General features: G+C 43.2%; 1 protein-coding gene across 1 annotated transcript in view; it reads right to left on the reverse strand.

Annotated features, from left to right (window-relative positions):
• LOC108282164 (deleted in malignant brain tumors 1 protein-like) overlaps positions 1-13,397 on the reverse strand; it is a 64,487-nt gene extending 51,090 nt beyond the window's left edge. Inside the window, 4 exon segments of the mRNA XM_037727656.1 lie at positions 2,160-2,189; positions 3,709-4,020; positions 5,645-5,710; positions 13,240-13,397. Of these exon segments, the coding sequence (XP_037583584.1) occupies positions 2,160-2,189; positions 3,709-4,020; positions 5,645-5,710; positions 13,240-13,300 (469 nt within the window). The 5' untranslated portion in view covers positions 13,301-13,397.
• Positions 13,398-13,883: the final 486 nt, after the last annotated feature.

The following is a 13,883-nucleotide window of genomic DNA, read 5'->3' on the forward strand; positions in this document are numbered from 1 at the left end:
GGGAGGAGCAGTACGGGAAGAGAACCTAAGCAAACGTTCATTTTGACTTACTGTGAAGTGTTACTGTGTCTTCATAGTTCCCTGAAGATTGTACAGTTTTTATATATGTTATCTCTTTTAAACTTCCCACCAACCCTGCCATCTGCACTTATAGATGAGAAACTGAGGCACATTTGGAGAGTAGGTAAGGACACGGAGACTGTGACATCCCTGTCCACCATCTTCCCCTGTACTCCCTCCTGCAAAACCACTGTCTGCTACCAACCACTCCTGTGGTTCTTGCTGATGCAAGGAAGGTGGTCCACACCAACCTACTTTCCATGGCCCACCAAAGGTGGGTCTTCAACGGGAAGTCACCCAGCAACCTTGACCAAAGCTCCGCATTGCTTTTCTATTGACTTTGCAGCACTATTCAAGATAAGACCATTTCGATCCTCGCAGTTTTCATCTTTAAGGAGGTGGTAAGCCCTTACCCTTCATCTGTCACAAGCACCCAGGTTATCTCACACTCCCAGGCACTGCCTTTCCTGCTCTATAGTCTGCATCTGTCTTAGCACGGTTTAAGGATTTTGTAGATGGGAGCCTCATGTGAGCCCTTGCCATGGAGTCTCACTGTCCCCAAGTGAATGGAGACAGCCCGAGGGGGTGGTGTAGAGGAAGTGGAGGATGCCACAAAGTGGATGTGGTGATGGATTGATTGTTCATTGCTCAATGTGTCAGTTTGAGACATGACCAAGAATGAGCTCTCCAGAGATTTCCTCATTGACCATGTCTGCAGGCTTACCCTTGCCCTCTCTCTCCAGATTTAGACAAGGACCTAAAAAGCAAGTAAGAACTGAAACTGACAGCAGCTGTGCACGCACCCGCTCTTTACCCCTTTATCCCCAAAGACCAATATTTTCCTGCCACCAAAGGCAAGCACTACTTTCCAAACTTCACTGATCAAAAGTCTTTTTTCCTAGAGCTTCAGCAAACGTATCAAGAACACAGAGAAATGGGACTTCGGGAGAACCTCCCGTCAGAGCACCACCCTGACTAGGCAGCACATTACGGCAGCTGCGCAGGGTGGAGAACAGATGGCTTCTGGGGGATGGTGGCTACGGTCAGTCTAAGTCTGTGTCTGTTTCTTTCAAGTTTCGGACAACAGTCGGGGAGTAAGAGGCAAACACTCTTCTTCCCCACTCTGCCTGGCTACTCCTGCACCTGCTCCAGACCTCAGCTCCCTGCAACTTCCTCAGGGTCTCTCTCCCGATGGGCTGCTCACACCTCTCCTGCCATGCACTCTGGCTCCAGTGCTTTTCACAATCGTCATTGTGCCTGTGTGATCAGTTGATGCGTCATCCCTGAAGGCAGGGGACATGTTCCCAAGCTGTGGGCTCTCCTGCTTAGAAGACTCCTAGAAGGACTGGGGTTTTCCAGATGAGGTGGCAAGGATGTTAAGGCTATTTTGAGAGGTCAATGTTAAAAGTTCAGTGATAGCAATCTGCTCATGAAAAAGTCTTTAACATCAACAAGTCAAACTTAGGATGTAGCCAAGAACTGTTGGGAAATGTTAAAAATTTAAATTCACTTGATAACAATAAATTAAAATAGGCAGGATTTAAAGGACACACACACACACACACACACACACACACACACACTTCTGTCACTTTCTTTGTAACTTCTGACCAAAGTAGTGCTTCCAAAATTACACTGCAAACACCAAAGTTTAATCAGTATTGGGCCATGCAGGATGGTTTCTCAAACTGTGGTCTGCAAACCATCCTCCTGTGTGATTTTGTAAAACTGAGGATCCTTGAGCCTCACCTCAGGCCCTCCAAATAAGGGTCTCTAGAGGGAGGAAGAGGAATTCCAAGGACCTATTGAACAAATACTCTAGTTGATTCTGACATGCATGAAGTTTAAGGGTGAGACAAAATAAAATTGAAACACACACACACAGACACAACTGTATAACCATGTGGTCCATTCATGCTGTACTGAAAGAAGTTTCTATTGCCTTTATATTTCAAGAAGGGACACAAATCATAGTTTTATGGAGTCCTTATGCCATTCATTAAAGCTCAGAAAAGCAGCACTTATTCTTAAGATATAAATGACTATATAGGATTCAAAAATTATAAACTAATACAGGATATTCTTTTCAATGTACTTACTATGTGTTGTGAGATGGTCTGATTCAGCGGCTGAAAAGAAATAAAAGAAAAATCAGACACATGTATTTCACCCACAGGAATCCTGACCAAAACACCCACCTTTGAACCAATACAGTAAGCCATGAAGTAGAGCTGTGGCAGCTACACATAAGCCACCATCAACAGATCTATAGTCTGTTCTGGAAATGGAATCCAAATTGATAACAATTTCATAAGTCTTTAGCGTATCCAAGGCAAAATGCAAAACTAGCCCTGGAAATGTGGTGATTAAAAAAAAAAGGTTCTCCAACCCAAATGCCCATCGAGATAGACTGGATAGGGAAAATGTGGCACATATACACCATGGAATATTATGCAGCCATCAAAAATGATGAGTTTGGGTCCTTTGTAGGGACATGGATGAACCTGGAAACCATCATTCTCAGCAAACTGACAGAAGAGCAGAAGATCAAACACCGCATGTTCTCACTCATAGGCGGGTGTTGAACAATGAGAACACATGGACACAGGGAGGGGAGCACTACACACTGGGGTCAGTTGGGGGGAAATAGGGGAGGGACGGTGGGGGGGGGGGAGCTGGGGAGAGATAGCAAGGGGAGAAATGCCAGATGTAGGTGATGGGGAGGAAGGCAGCAAATCACACTGCCACGTGTGTACCTATGCAACAATTTTGCACGTTCTTCACATGTACACCAAAACCTAAAATGCAATAAAATAAATAAATGGGGGAAAAAAAGGTTCTCAATATCTTAAAAATAAGTTTAATAAAATGCTTAGTAATAACTTATGCATTTGCTCCTGTATATTTCCTGCTGAAGATAATTTGTTATTTTACTAAAATACAATTAACCCTTCATCATGGTAGAAAAGCAAATTAAGCTTGTGCACAAATGTGGGACTCACTGCTTTTCTTATTTCTTTGAAAAAAATTAGCCCATCTAGCTTGCATGTATGGGCCTGAGGAGCTGAGTTTGAGAGTTTTGAATTAATTTGCTAGCTTTCAACAAACTGAATGAAATTGCTTAAAGTGCAGATTAGCAATTACTTGGACATAAATTCAAAAAAGTCAAGTGATGTGTTGACAAAAACCAGGGGAGATGAAAATGCCTTTTTTTCCCATAAAATGACAGAGATAATCATTTATCGAGAATCACTCTCTCTCCTAAGGTTATTGGGAGAATTAAAGGAGAAAATGTAGATGAAGTTCTTATCCTACTAACTGGCACACAGTCAGCACACAACAGTATTAGGTACTAGAGTAATATCACTGATGATGATGACTGATTGCACAATTTCTACCACTCATTGTTTTAAGCATTTCACCTATATTATGTCATTTGGTCTTTGTGGCAACTCATGATGGAAGGGTTTTTCCTCTTGGCTTACAGAGATGTAACCTGAAGCACTTAGAGGTAAAATAACTTGCCTAAGATATTAGTATTATTTCCATTTGCCTTTTAGAGAAACAGAGGCTTAGGGAGGAATAGGTATAATTGCTATTATTTCTCTGCCCTGTGCTACACATTTGCATTATCTCTTGGAGGCCCACCTGAGCAGATGACACCAGCATCTTCACTGTGGCCACAGTTATGGGAGAGCCAGCCATTGTGGGGGCAGCTCCACAGGTAGGACTCATATCCTGAGCAGCGCATGTCATCCAGGACAATCGGCCCTGAGCCTTGGCCAAACCGGGCATTTCCTGGGGCGGATACAGCCCAGCCACAGCCAAGCTGCCTGCAGACCACATTGGCATCATTGGTGTCCCAGTAGTCATCACACACGGTGCCCCAGGAATCCTGGTACCGGACCTCCACCCTGCCCTTACACCGGTCACCTCCATTCACCAGCCTCAGGGCCAAACCTAGAGGGAGATACAGAGATTTCACTTCTCTATCCCTTGCCCTACACTGTGAGCAAAGACCCCAAAAAGACCTGACCATCTGACACCCAGATTCCTCAGCATGTTTTCCTGTTTGAACGTAAGCTCAACTTTCCTGACTCTTCAGTAGAGTTTGGCCAACCTTGTGTCTTGAGGGGGCCCGTGTGGCATCATCAATTTCAGGTCCCCCTTGCTTCTGGCCTGACCCCTCAAGTCACGTTCCAATTGTGAAGAACCTGTCCGGCCCATGGCAACTCCTTCTCTCACCAATGGAAGTGCCCCACATGAGCACAGCACTGTGATGGGAATTACTCTGGATGCGCTACCTTCAGAAAACAAAGTAGCCTGCCAGGTGTCACCGGGAGAGCTAGGCTTGTTTCTAAGGTGCCTATAACCCTGCACTTCACACTTCCGCACTCCTGATACCTCTTCTCCTCCCTCCCTCCCTCATGCCCCAAAGTGCCAATTTTGAAAGCCTAATCATGGCAGATGATTTGGGGCATTTGCTAACATGGAAACCTCAGTTCTTGCACCAGAACTTTACACATACCATCTTAGCTAATTCTCAACTCTAACCCATGGAGAAACTGAGGCTCAAGAAGGTTACCCACTTGCTAGTCAACTGACTTGCAAGTGACAGGGCAGGGCATGTCCTCAGGCCATTGCTATTAATCATTTCATGCTTCTGCCTCCTGCTATATAATTTTTTTACATTTGAAACATTTGACCCAACTCATGGCCTATGCTTTTGCACAAACAGGCACTCACATACCCACACAGGACTCTAGTAAGATGAAGAAATACTGAGTAGAGGCAGTTACCATTTGAAGTACTAACTGGAACAGAGTTTTCTTCTGTTGCAAATCCTAGAAAAGAAGAGGAAAAATAAGGGATTATATATATCCAAAAGTCCTCAGTTAGATGCTGCTGTACTCATGTGCCTCTGCTGCCCTGGTGACTGGGTACAACCCCCCTGGACACTCAGTGGGGCAGACTGGGGGCAAAGATCAAAGGCAGGAGGTGTGCATAGGCAGGGGTGGGGATGGAGGCCCAGGGCCTGTCAGCTGGAAGGAGGGAGGGGCTGAAGGGCCCAACCCTGGCAACCCCACCAAAGGAGGTTCTTCCTGTCCTATGTCTAAAACCTAGCAGGGCCTGGATGCAGTGTCTCACATGTGTAATCTCAGCACTTTGGGAGGCCAAGGCAGGAGGATCACTTGAGCCTAGGAGTTGCAGACCAGCCTGGCAACATAGAGAGACCTTGTCTCTACAAAGACTTAAAATAAAATAGCCAGGCATAGTGGTGTGGACCTGTGGTCCCAGCTACTCCAGAGGCTGAGGGAGGAGGAAGGCTTGAGCCTGGGAGGTCGAGGCTACGGTGAGCCATGTCGGGGCCACTGCACTCCATCCTGGGCAACAGAACAAGACCCTGTCTCGTGTGTATGTGTGTGTGTGTGTGTGTGTGTGTGTGTGTGTGTGTGTGTGTGTTTATTTATTTATTTATTTTAAACAAAGCCCAGCAGAATTTTCTGCAGCAGGCCCTCCTGATTCCTTGGGGTGGCTTTAGGCACCGCAACTCCCCAGCCCCAGAGCTTAGATACAGCATTACCAGTTATCATGTGAGCCTCCTGTAAACCAGCTTCTGTGGTGTCTATCACTGTTACTGTTGCTGAACCTGCAAAGCAAAAAGGCCAAATGAGAGGTCATCTGAAAACAAGAGTTAGATCTGACACCCTTCCTAATTAAACTAAATACCACATTTTAGTTTGGGAGTTCACTGGGTTTGTCACTTGTTAATTAATTCAAACAGTGAATATGGAAGAATCTCTGACTGCACCACAAAGCATTAAAGGTCAGTGAGAAAAGAAGAAATTTGTCCAAAAAAGTAAGTCTCCGTCCTCCAGAGCTCACAGGCCACTTGGGCAGACACAATCAGGTGATCATTTGTGTTTGGCCTAATAGGGGCCCAGGGTAGAGGAGAAGTGGAAACCTCAGAGGCAGAAATTCACCGGGTCTCTCCGAGCAGGAACTACCCAGAGAGAAGTGGATATTTGGCAGGCATGGTGGCTCATGCCTGTAATCCCAGCACTTTGGGAGGCTGAGGCAGGCAGATCATAAGGTCAGGAGTTCGAGACCAGCCTGACCAACATGGTGAAACCCCATCTCTACTAAAAATACAAAAATTAGCTGGGCGTGGTGTCACGCACCTGTCATCCCAGCTACTCAGGAGGCTGAGGCAGGAGAATCTCTTGGACCTGGGAGGTGGAGGTTGCAGTGAACCAAAACTGCACCATTGCACACCAGCCTGGGTGACAGAGCAAGACTCCATCTCAAAAAAATAAAAATAAAAAAGAGAGGAGTGGATATTTTACAGAGACGTAAACATGTGTCAACAGAAAATGGGGTGAAAGTAGAATTATCATATAAAATATAGGACGTCCAGTTAAATTTGAGCATCAGATAAACAAGAAATAGTTCTTAAATATAAGTATGTGCCAAAGATTGCATGGGACACATTTATACTAAAAAACAAAAAATTACAAACTAACACCATAAAAACCCTAGAAGAAAACCTAGGCAAAACCATTCAGGACATAGGCATAGGCAAGGACTTCATGAATAAAACACCAAAAGCATTGGCAATAAAAGCCAAAATAGACAAATGGAATCTAATTAAACTCCAGAGCTTCTATACAGCAAAAGAAACAATCATTAGAGTGAACGGACCACCAACAGAATGGGAAAATATTTTGCAATCTACCCATCTGACAAAGGGCTAATATCCAGAATCTACAAAGAACTAAAACAGATTTACAAGAAAAAAACAAACAACCCATTCAAAAGTGCGCAAAGGATATGAACAGATACTTTACAAAAGAAGACATTTATGAGGCCAACAAACATATGAAAAAATGCTCATCATCACTGGTCATTACAGAAATGCAAATCAAAACCATATTGAGATACCATATCACACCAGTTAGAATGCCGATCATTAAAAAATCTGGAGACAACAGATGATGCAAGGTGGCAGAGAAATAGGAACACTTTTACACTGTTGGTGGGAGTGTAAATTAGTTCAACCATTGTGGAAGACAGTGTGGCAATTCCTCAAGGACCTAGATATAGAAATTCCATTTGACTCAGCAATCCCATTACTGGGTATATATCCAAAGGATTATAAATCATTTTATTATAAAGACATATGCACACGTATGTTCATTGCAGCACTGTTTACAATAGTAAAGATCTGGAACCAACCCAAATGCCCATCGATGATAGACTGGACAAGGAAAATGTGGCACATATACAGCAAGGAATACTATGCAGCCATAAAAAAAAAAACAATGAGTTTGTGTCCTTTGTAGGGACATGGATGAATCTGGAAACCATCACTCTCAGCAAACTGACATAAGAACAGAAAATCAAACACCATATGTTCTCACTCATAGGCGAGTGTTGAACAATGAGAACACACGAACACAGAGGGGAGTATCACACACTGGGGTCTGTTGTGGGGGAAAGGGAGGGATGGGGTGGGTAGGGAGGTTGGGGAGGGTTAAAAAAAAAAACAAAAAAAAAAGAAAAGAAAAAAATATTTTGTATCTGAAATTCACATTTCAGTAGGTGTACCGTATTTTTATTTGAGGTATCTGGTAACTCTGGATAAAAGGTACCCCAGAGGCAACAGCAGGCAGGAAATTCTCTTCACTAACCTTCAGTTAAACCCCAGCCAGGTCAACTGAAGCCCTCCATCCTCTGTAACCCACTGAGCACGAGTGTGGGTGAGCCAAGCACACTTCGCACACCTAGCAGGTTCCACTCCAATCAGCTGCATTGTGTGGTGATCTAGTGTCAAATGTGAATCCCAAACCTATTTGTGCCAGTGGCACCTGGCATGACATTAACCTAAATATGAAATAAATTAGTGAAATATGGGTGCAAAAAGAAAGATGTCTTTCTACAAATATAAGGCAGAATGCTTTGGAAAGACTGAATAAATTAAGTTGCTAAAAAGCATCAGGCCTGCACCCCACCTGCAGGCCTACCCACCTGATGTTTTTTTAGCCACTTAGTTTATTCAGTAGAAGAAAGATATATATATTTTTTTTAAAAGTAGAAGAAAGGTGTATAAAACAATAGAACTTTTGCACTTTTATTTGCTTTGCAATTGCTTTTAATTTCAGGTTCCTCTTTAGAGAAACCAAAATTAGAAATAATAGATGATGCATAATGGGTGTGGTTTATGCCAGAAAAATACTGCAGGACTACTGAAGATCCCTGCAGGGAGAGAGGCCTACATCAACAAATTAGGGAATCAGTGTATGTATTACATTGTTTAAGTTAAAACAAAACATCTAAAGTGTCTGTATCATATTTTCTGATTTCCCATTTTAAACAACTTTTTTGAGTAACCAATCAACTACCTGTCTCAGTCACATTAGAAAAGAGTTCTTCTAGAGAAATGATTCCAAACTGGGTTCCATGCAGCATCATCCAGCACCTGGAAACTTGTTGAAAACGTGAAGTCTTAGCCTCACCCAGGCTTACTCTAGAGGTGGCACTCAATGCTGTGTTTTCAGAAGCACTCCCATGATTCTAACACACTAAGCTTGAAAAGTGCTGTTCTGCAACATATGTAAAGGGAACAGTAGCAGCAATGTCATTAGGGTGGTAAGGGAGAATTCATTTACAACTACATACTGAGCTGCAGCTATAATAGATGCTCTTCCACCAGGCAGAAAGAACATTGAGATTATATGACACCTCCACTGCCCTTTGGAATTAGGCTTTAGGGGGTGAAATGCACAGGTAAGCAATTAGTAGCCATAGCAAACATACAGATAAGCAAGCAGAGCATAGCAAACTAAGGGCTCCAATGGAGGGATGTTCAGGAGCCCAGCAGCAGGTCACATTTGATTGACCCTCGAGTCAGACAATCACTGAGCTATACCAGGCAGGATGGACAGAAGGGAGCCAGGCAGAGGCGAAGGTCCAAGTTAAAATTAGCGCTAACGAAGTAGAGACACTATAAATAAACCGCTCCTTCGAAATAACCTCCTAAGAATAAAACTACAAACTATGCAAAACTTCTTGAGCGCCTCCTCAGACAGAGAAGAGCCAGGTTTCCGGATGGAAACACTGAGCATAGAAATGTTGATCGTTCGAAACTAATTCATAGGTTTCATATAATTTTTACCAAAGGGTTTTTCTTTGTTTGACTAGTTCTTTCAAAAAATAATTCTACAGTTCCTCAGGACAGTTAAATAGGCTAAAAATAACTGATAAATTCTTGAAAAATAAAAAATATCAACAGGGCAGGGTGTTAGGAAGATGGAAATGGGGATGGGAGAATCTGTGTTCCCCATGGACTTGGGAAGCAGATGACCAGCGTTCAAGTTCTAGCTCCGCCCTGTATTTTTTCTCTGAACACAGGTAAGTCAGGCGACCTCACTGGTCTTCATTTCCTCATTTGTAAAAGGGTGATTATGCTACTTCATAAGGTTATTGTGAAGAAAAATTCAGAAAACATAAGTCAAATGTTTAGTACTGTGTTTGCCATGTAACAGCACTCAAAAAATTATTTGCTCAAAATTAGTAAAATAAAGTGAGATAAAGTAAATTATAGCTATAAAAATTAAAATCTAGAAAAAAACCTAAGTCAGATATTTACCTCACACCAGAAAGCAAAATAATTTTCAGAACTAAATAACTATTTTGTAAATGCACAAAAATAAGAATAGTTACATTTTTATCTGATTCCTGTTAGAAATTTCTAGATTTAAAAATCAATAGAAGAAACTACCCAGGCGTGGTGGCTCATGCCTGTAATCCCAGCACTTTGGGAGGCTGAGGCAGGTGGATCACCTGACCTCAGGGGTTCAAGACCAGCCTGGCCAACATGGTGAAATCCCGTCTCTACTAAAAACACAAAAATTAGCCAGGCATGGTGGCGGGCACCTGTAGTCCCAGATACTCAGGAGGCTGAGGCAGGGGAATCACTTGAACCCAGGAGGCAGATGTTGCAGTGAGTCAAGATCGTGCCGCTTGCTCTGGGCAACAGAGCAAGACTCCATCTCAAAAAAAAAAAAAAAATCAATAGAAGAAATCACAAAGAAAATCAGCAGTACATTTAATTACACAAAAATATAAAATATGTGTGCAGAAGAAAATCAAAATCAAAAGGCAAACCACAAACTCGGAAAATATGTGTCATCAATATAATGCTAAAGTATCAGTACACAAAACACAGAGTTTATGTAATCAATAAAGAAGACACCAACTTTAACAAAATTTGGACAAAGGACATAAACAGATGATTCAAAGTAAAGGAGTGCAAATGGCTTAAAAATGTTCACTCTCACTATAAGCTAAGAAATGCAAATTTAACTGACCATATGCCATTTTTCCATCCAGCAGTTCAGCCAAGACTTTTGAACAGTAACTTCAGAGCTGGTGAAAGTGCAGAAATTGCTACTCATGTTTTTTACTGGTAGGAGTAAGAATTGGCACATTTCTGGAAAATGATTTAATTTATTAATTTATTTATTTTTGGGACAGAGTGTCACTCTGTCACCCAGGCTGGAGTGCAGTGGCACAATCTCAGCTCACTGCAACCTTTACCTCCTGGGTTCAAGTGCTTCTCATAGAAACAAACAAACACTGGTACCTTCCTACTAAGTTTACTCCAGGCTTTATTTGGATTTCACCAGTTTTTCCTTTTCTGTTCCAGGATCCAATCCAAGAGCTCAGATTACATTTAAGAAGCCGCATTTGGATAAAACATTAGGAAAATGTCTAGAGTAGTAACACTAAATAGCTCTGAGGCTCTGTCCACCTGCCAGACAGGCACTGCATGGGTTGGAACATAACCCCCATATAAATGAGTAAACTGAGGCTCTCAGAGTCTCCATGTGGGCAAGTGGCAGAGCAGGGGCATTTCTGGGGCCAGCAGTGGGTACCACAGCACAAACCTGGGCAAACTGAGTTTTTCTCAAGAGTTCTCATGAAGACCAGAGCTGACAGGTGCCTGCCACCTCGGTACTTCCAGTGCAAAGCTCTGTGGCCAGGCTCCAAACACTGAGTTAGATGCCATGGTTCAGTTCAACACCTCAGCTCCTTGCAAGGAGCAGCAAGGGCCAGTGGCCAGAGCTGCCATTTGAATGCTGGTGAACTTTCATCCAGATTCAAGCCCTAACCCAGCCATTCACCAGTGCCGTCTTTGGACAAGCCAATAACCGTTCTGAGCCTCAGTTTCCCCATCTGAAATGTGGAAATAATTGTTCCTAACCTCAGGGATGTTAGCAGATTTAAATAAGAGAATACAGGTCCACTTCAGAGAGCATTAATTCCCACCTCTGAGTGGCAAATACAGACACACATGTGTGCATGCGTGTCCATATGCACACACATAACATCATGGGCAAACTACAAATTACCTCAACCAAAGGGCACTGCTGCCTGTTGTTCCTTTGTCAATAAAGACAGGGCAATTCACCTCCGGTCTATAGTGGCTGATGTGAATTCCATGTCACAATTCAGAGCCAATCTGGAGGGTGAACTTGGTACTGATGAGAGCTGGGGCTGAGGATGTGGCCTCCCAGTTTCAGATGCTTCTGATGAAGGCAGGATGAGGATGCTCAGTCTCCACTCCCCCGAGGTCCTGGGCCCGGTGGCCTCCAGCCCCTCCACACCATGCACACACTGTGTGCACATGCTGGTCAGAGGGCGTGGGCCTGCTCCCTACCACCCGGATGTGAGAGCTGGGTCTGGGGGTGCTGCTTTCATGAAGACAACCTCCCAAATGAATCTGAATCTTCATAGCTTTTCCCACTGAGCCCAATGGGAGAATGAGAGTTCCGGAAGTTATCTGAAAATTAGGTGATTTTTACCCTGTCTCCTGAAATTCATGAATCTAGCAAAAGGTGACACAAAAGAAAAAAAATGGCAGTAGGAAAGATAAAAGAGAAGAAGGAAGAAAGAAATGAATAAAGGGAGGGAGAGAAACAAAAAGGGAGAGAAGGAAGGTAGAAAGAAAGTAGAAACAGAGGGAGAAAGAGACAGAAGTAGGGAGGGAAGATGATAATCGCTGCCCAGTAGCTGAAGAGAGAGACAGAGACAGACAGAGAGAGAGAGAGAGAGAGAGACAGAGACAGAGAGAGAGAGAGAAAGGGGACACTAGCTGCTCAATAGATAAAGAGAGACAGAGAGAGAAGCAGAGACGGGGAGGAGGGAGGGAGGAAAGGTAATAACTGCCTGATAGATGAAAGAGACAGGAAGATACAGTGAGCAGGGCAGGGAGAGAAAGGCAGAGACAGAAACAGAGGGAGAAGGAAGGAGAAAAGGTGATATCTGCCAAAAGATGGGAGAACGAGAGAAACACAGAGAGACAGACAGAAACAGAGAGAGTGAGAGAAGAGAAAACATAACAATAACTACATGGCAGGTGAGAAAGAAAAATAGAGAGACCAGGCAGAGAGAGACAGAGAGACAAATAGGCAAACTGAGAATCACTTGTTCCCTTCGTATCTCTGCAAAGTGCCATTGAGATGCAGCAATCAGAGTGCTTTGCCGATGACTCTCACATCTATCATCTGACACTCTAAGAACCTACAGCTATGCTTGAGTGACTGGGTTTCAAGTGTTTGTTTAAAGCTGTGCATGACACACAAACTTGGAATTCCAAGACAAACTTGGAATCTTAATGATCTTGTCTGTGCTCAATCATTTGACCTGATTTTGCTCGGCAAATATTAGCCATCAAGCCCAGACACACTTGTAGAAAGAAGCCACATAAAGGGCATTTACAGTGGGAATCTTTTCTGCCCGTTTTCATTGTGTACAAATTGTGTGTTTAGCCAATTGCTGCAAAGTCTGAGAGCCTCTTAACAGTACACATCCACCTTTCCTGAATTTTAGGGATTTTTCTAAGACCAATCAATCATTCCTTTAGTTGAATGACTTACTGAAAACACTGACAGAATGACTGGCTTTTTCTAACTACAACCATTTATATTTCTCATCCAGAAACAAAGCAAAAAAGAGCCATTCCTCCCGAACACCTGCAAACAATTACAATTATCAGCAAAGGACTACCCACTCTTTGATATAAAACTTCCCTTGAAATGGAAAGTAGTAGATAACATTTGCCATGATTGGGTCTGCAGGAGTGAAATTAATGAATATAATAATTAAACATAATACCTGTAGGTAGAACTTGTCCCCATAAAAGACATATTTCAAGGATGACCGTGGAGATCCCCATTTTGCTGGGTTCTTCTCAATTGATTAGAAGATCCTAGACATTTATAGGTACCTATCTAAAAGGAGGTGTGCCCTCTAGGGTGGTATATTTCTACTGCTATAAATCAATATAAAGGAAGTGAGGGCTTTCGGTAACAGTCGATGTCTAATCTGTGGGAGAAACTTAGGTGTGTTTGATCGATTGTCATATGAACAATCTGGCTGTTGTCCAACTGCAAATGCAGTGACATAAGTGAACCATTTCCAACTTCCTTCTAGGTGAACCTCGAAGGCTCTCAAGTGTTTCCTGAATACAGGCTTGATTTTCACCCTGCAGAGTTCAAGTTAACCTGTGGGAAGATGAAAATCAAGCCTATATTCAGGAAATACTTGTGAACATCGAAGGCTCTCAAGTGTTTCCTGAATACAGGCTTGATTTTCATCCTGCAGAGTTCAAGTTAACCTGTGGGAAGTCTGCCCCGAGGTTTGGGGCAGAGCAGGATATGGGCTGCTCAGCAAATACAGGACACGGTGCCAAAGGGGAAAGCATCTCTTTGGGATGGTTTTTCCCGGCAGGACATTCTCTCATGGGCCCCTGTGCAGTG

Source organism: Cebus imitator, unplaced genomic scaffold (genome assembly GCF_001604975.1).
Source record: "Cebus imitator isolate Cc_AM_T3 unplaced genomic scaffold, Cebus_imitator-1.0 Scaffold235, whole genome shotgun sequence".
Classification (NCBI taxonomy): Eukaryota; Metazoa; Chordata; class Mammalia; order Primates; family Cebidae; genus Cebus; species Cebus imitator.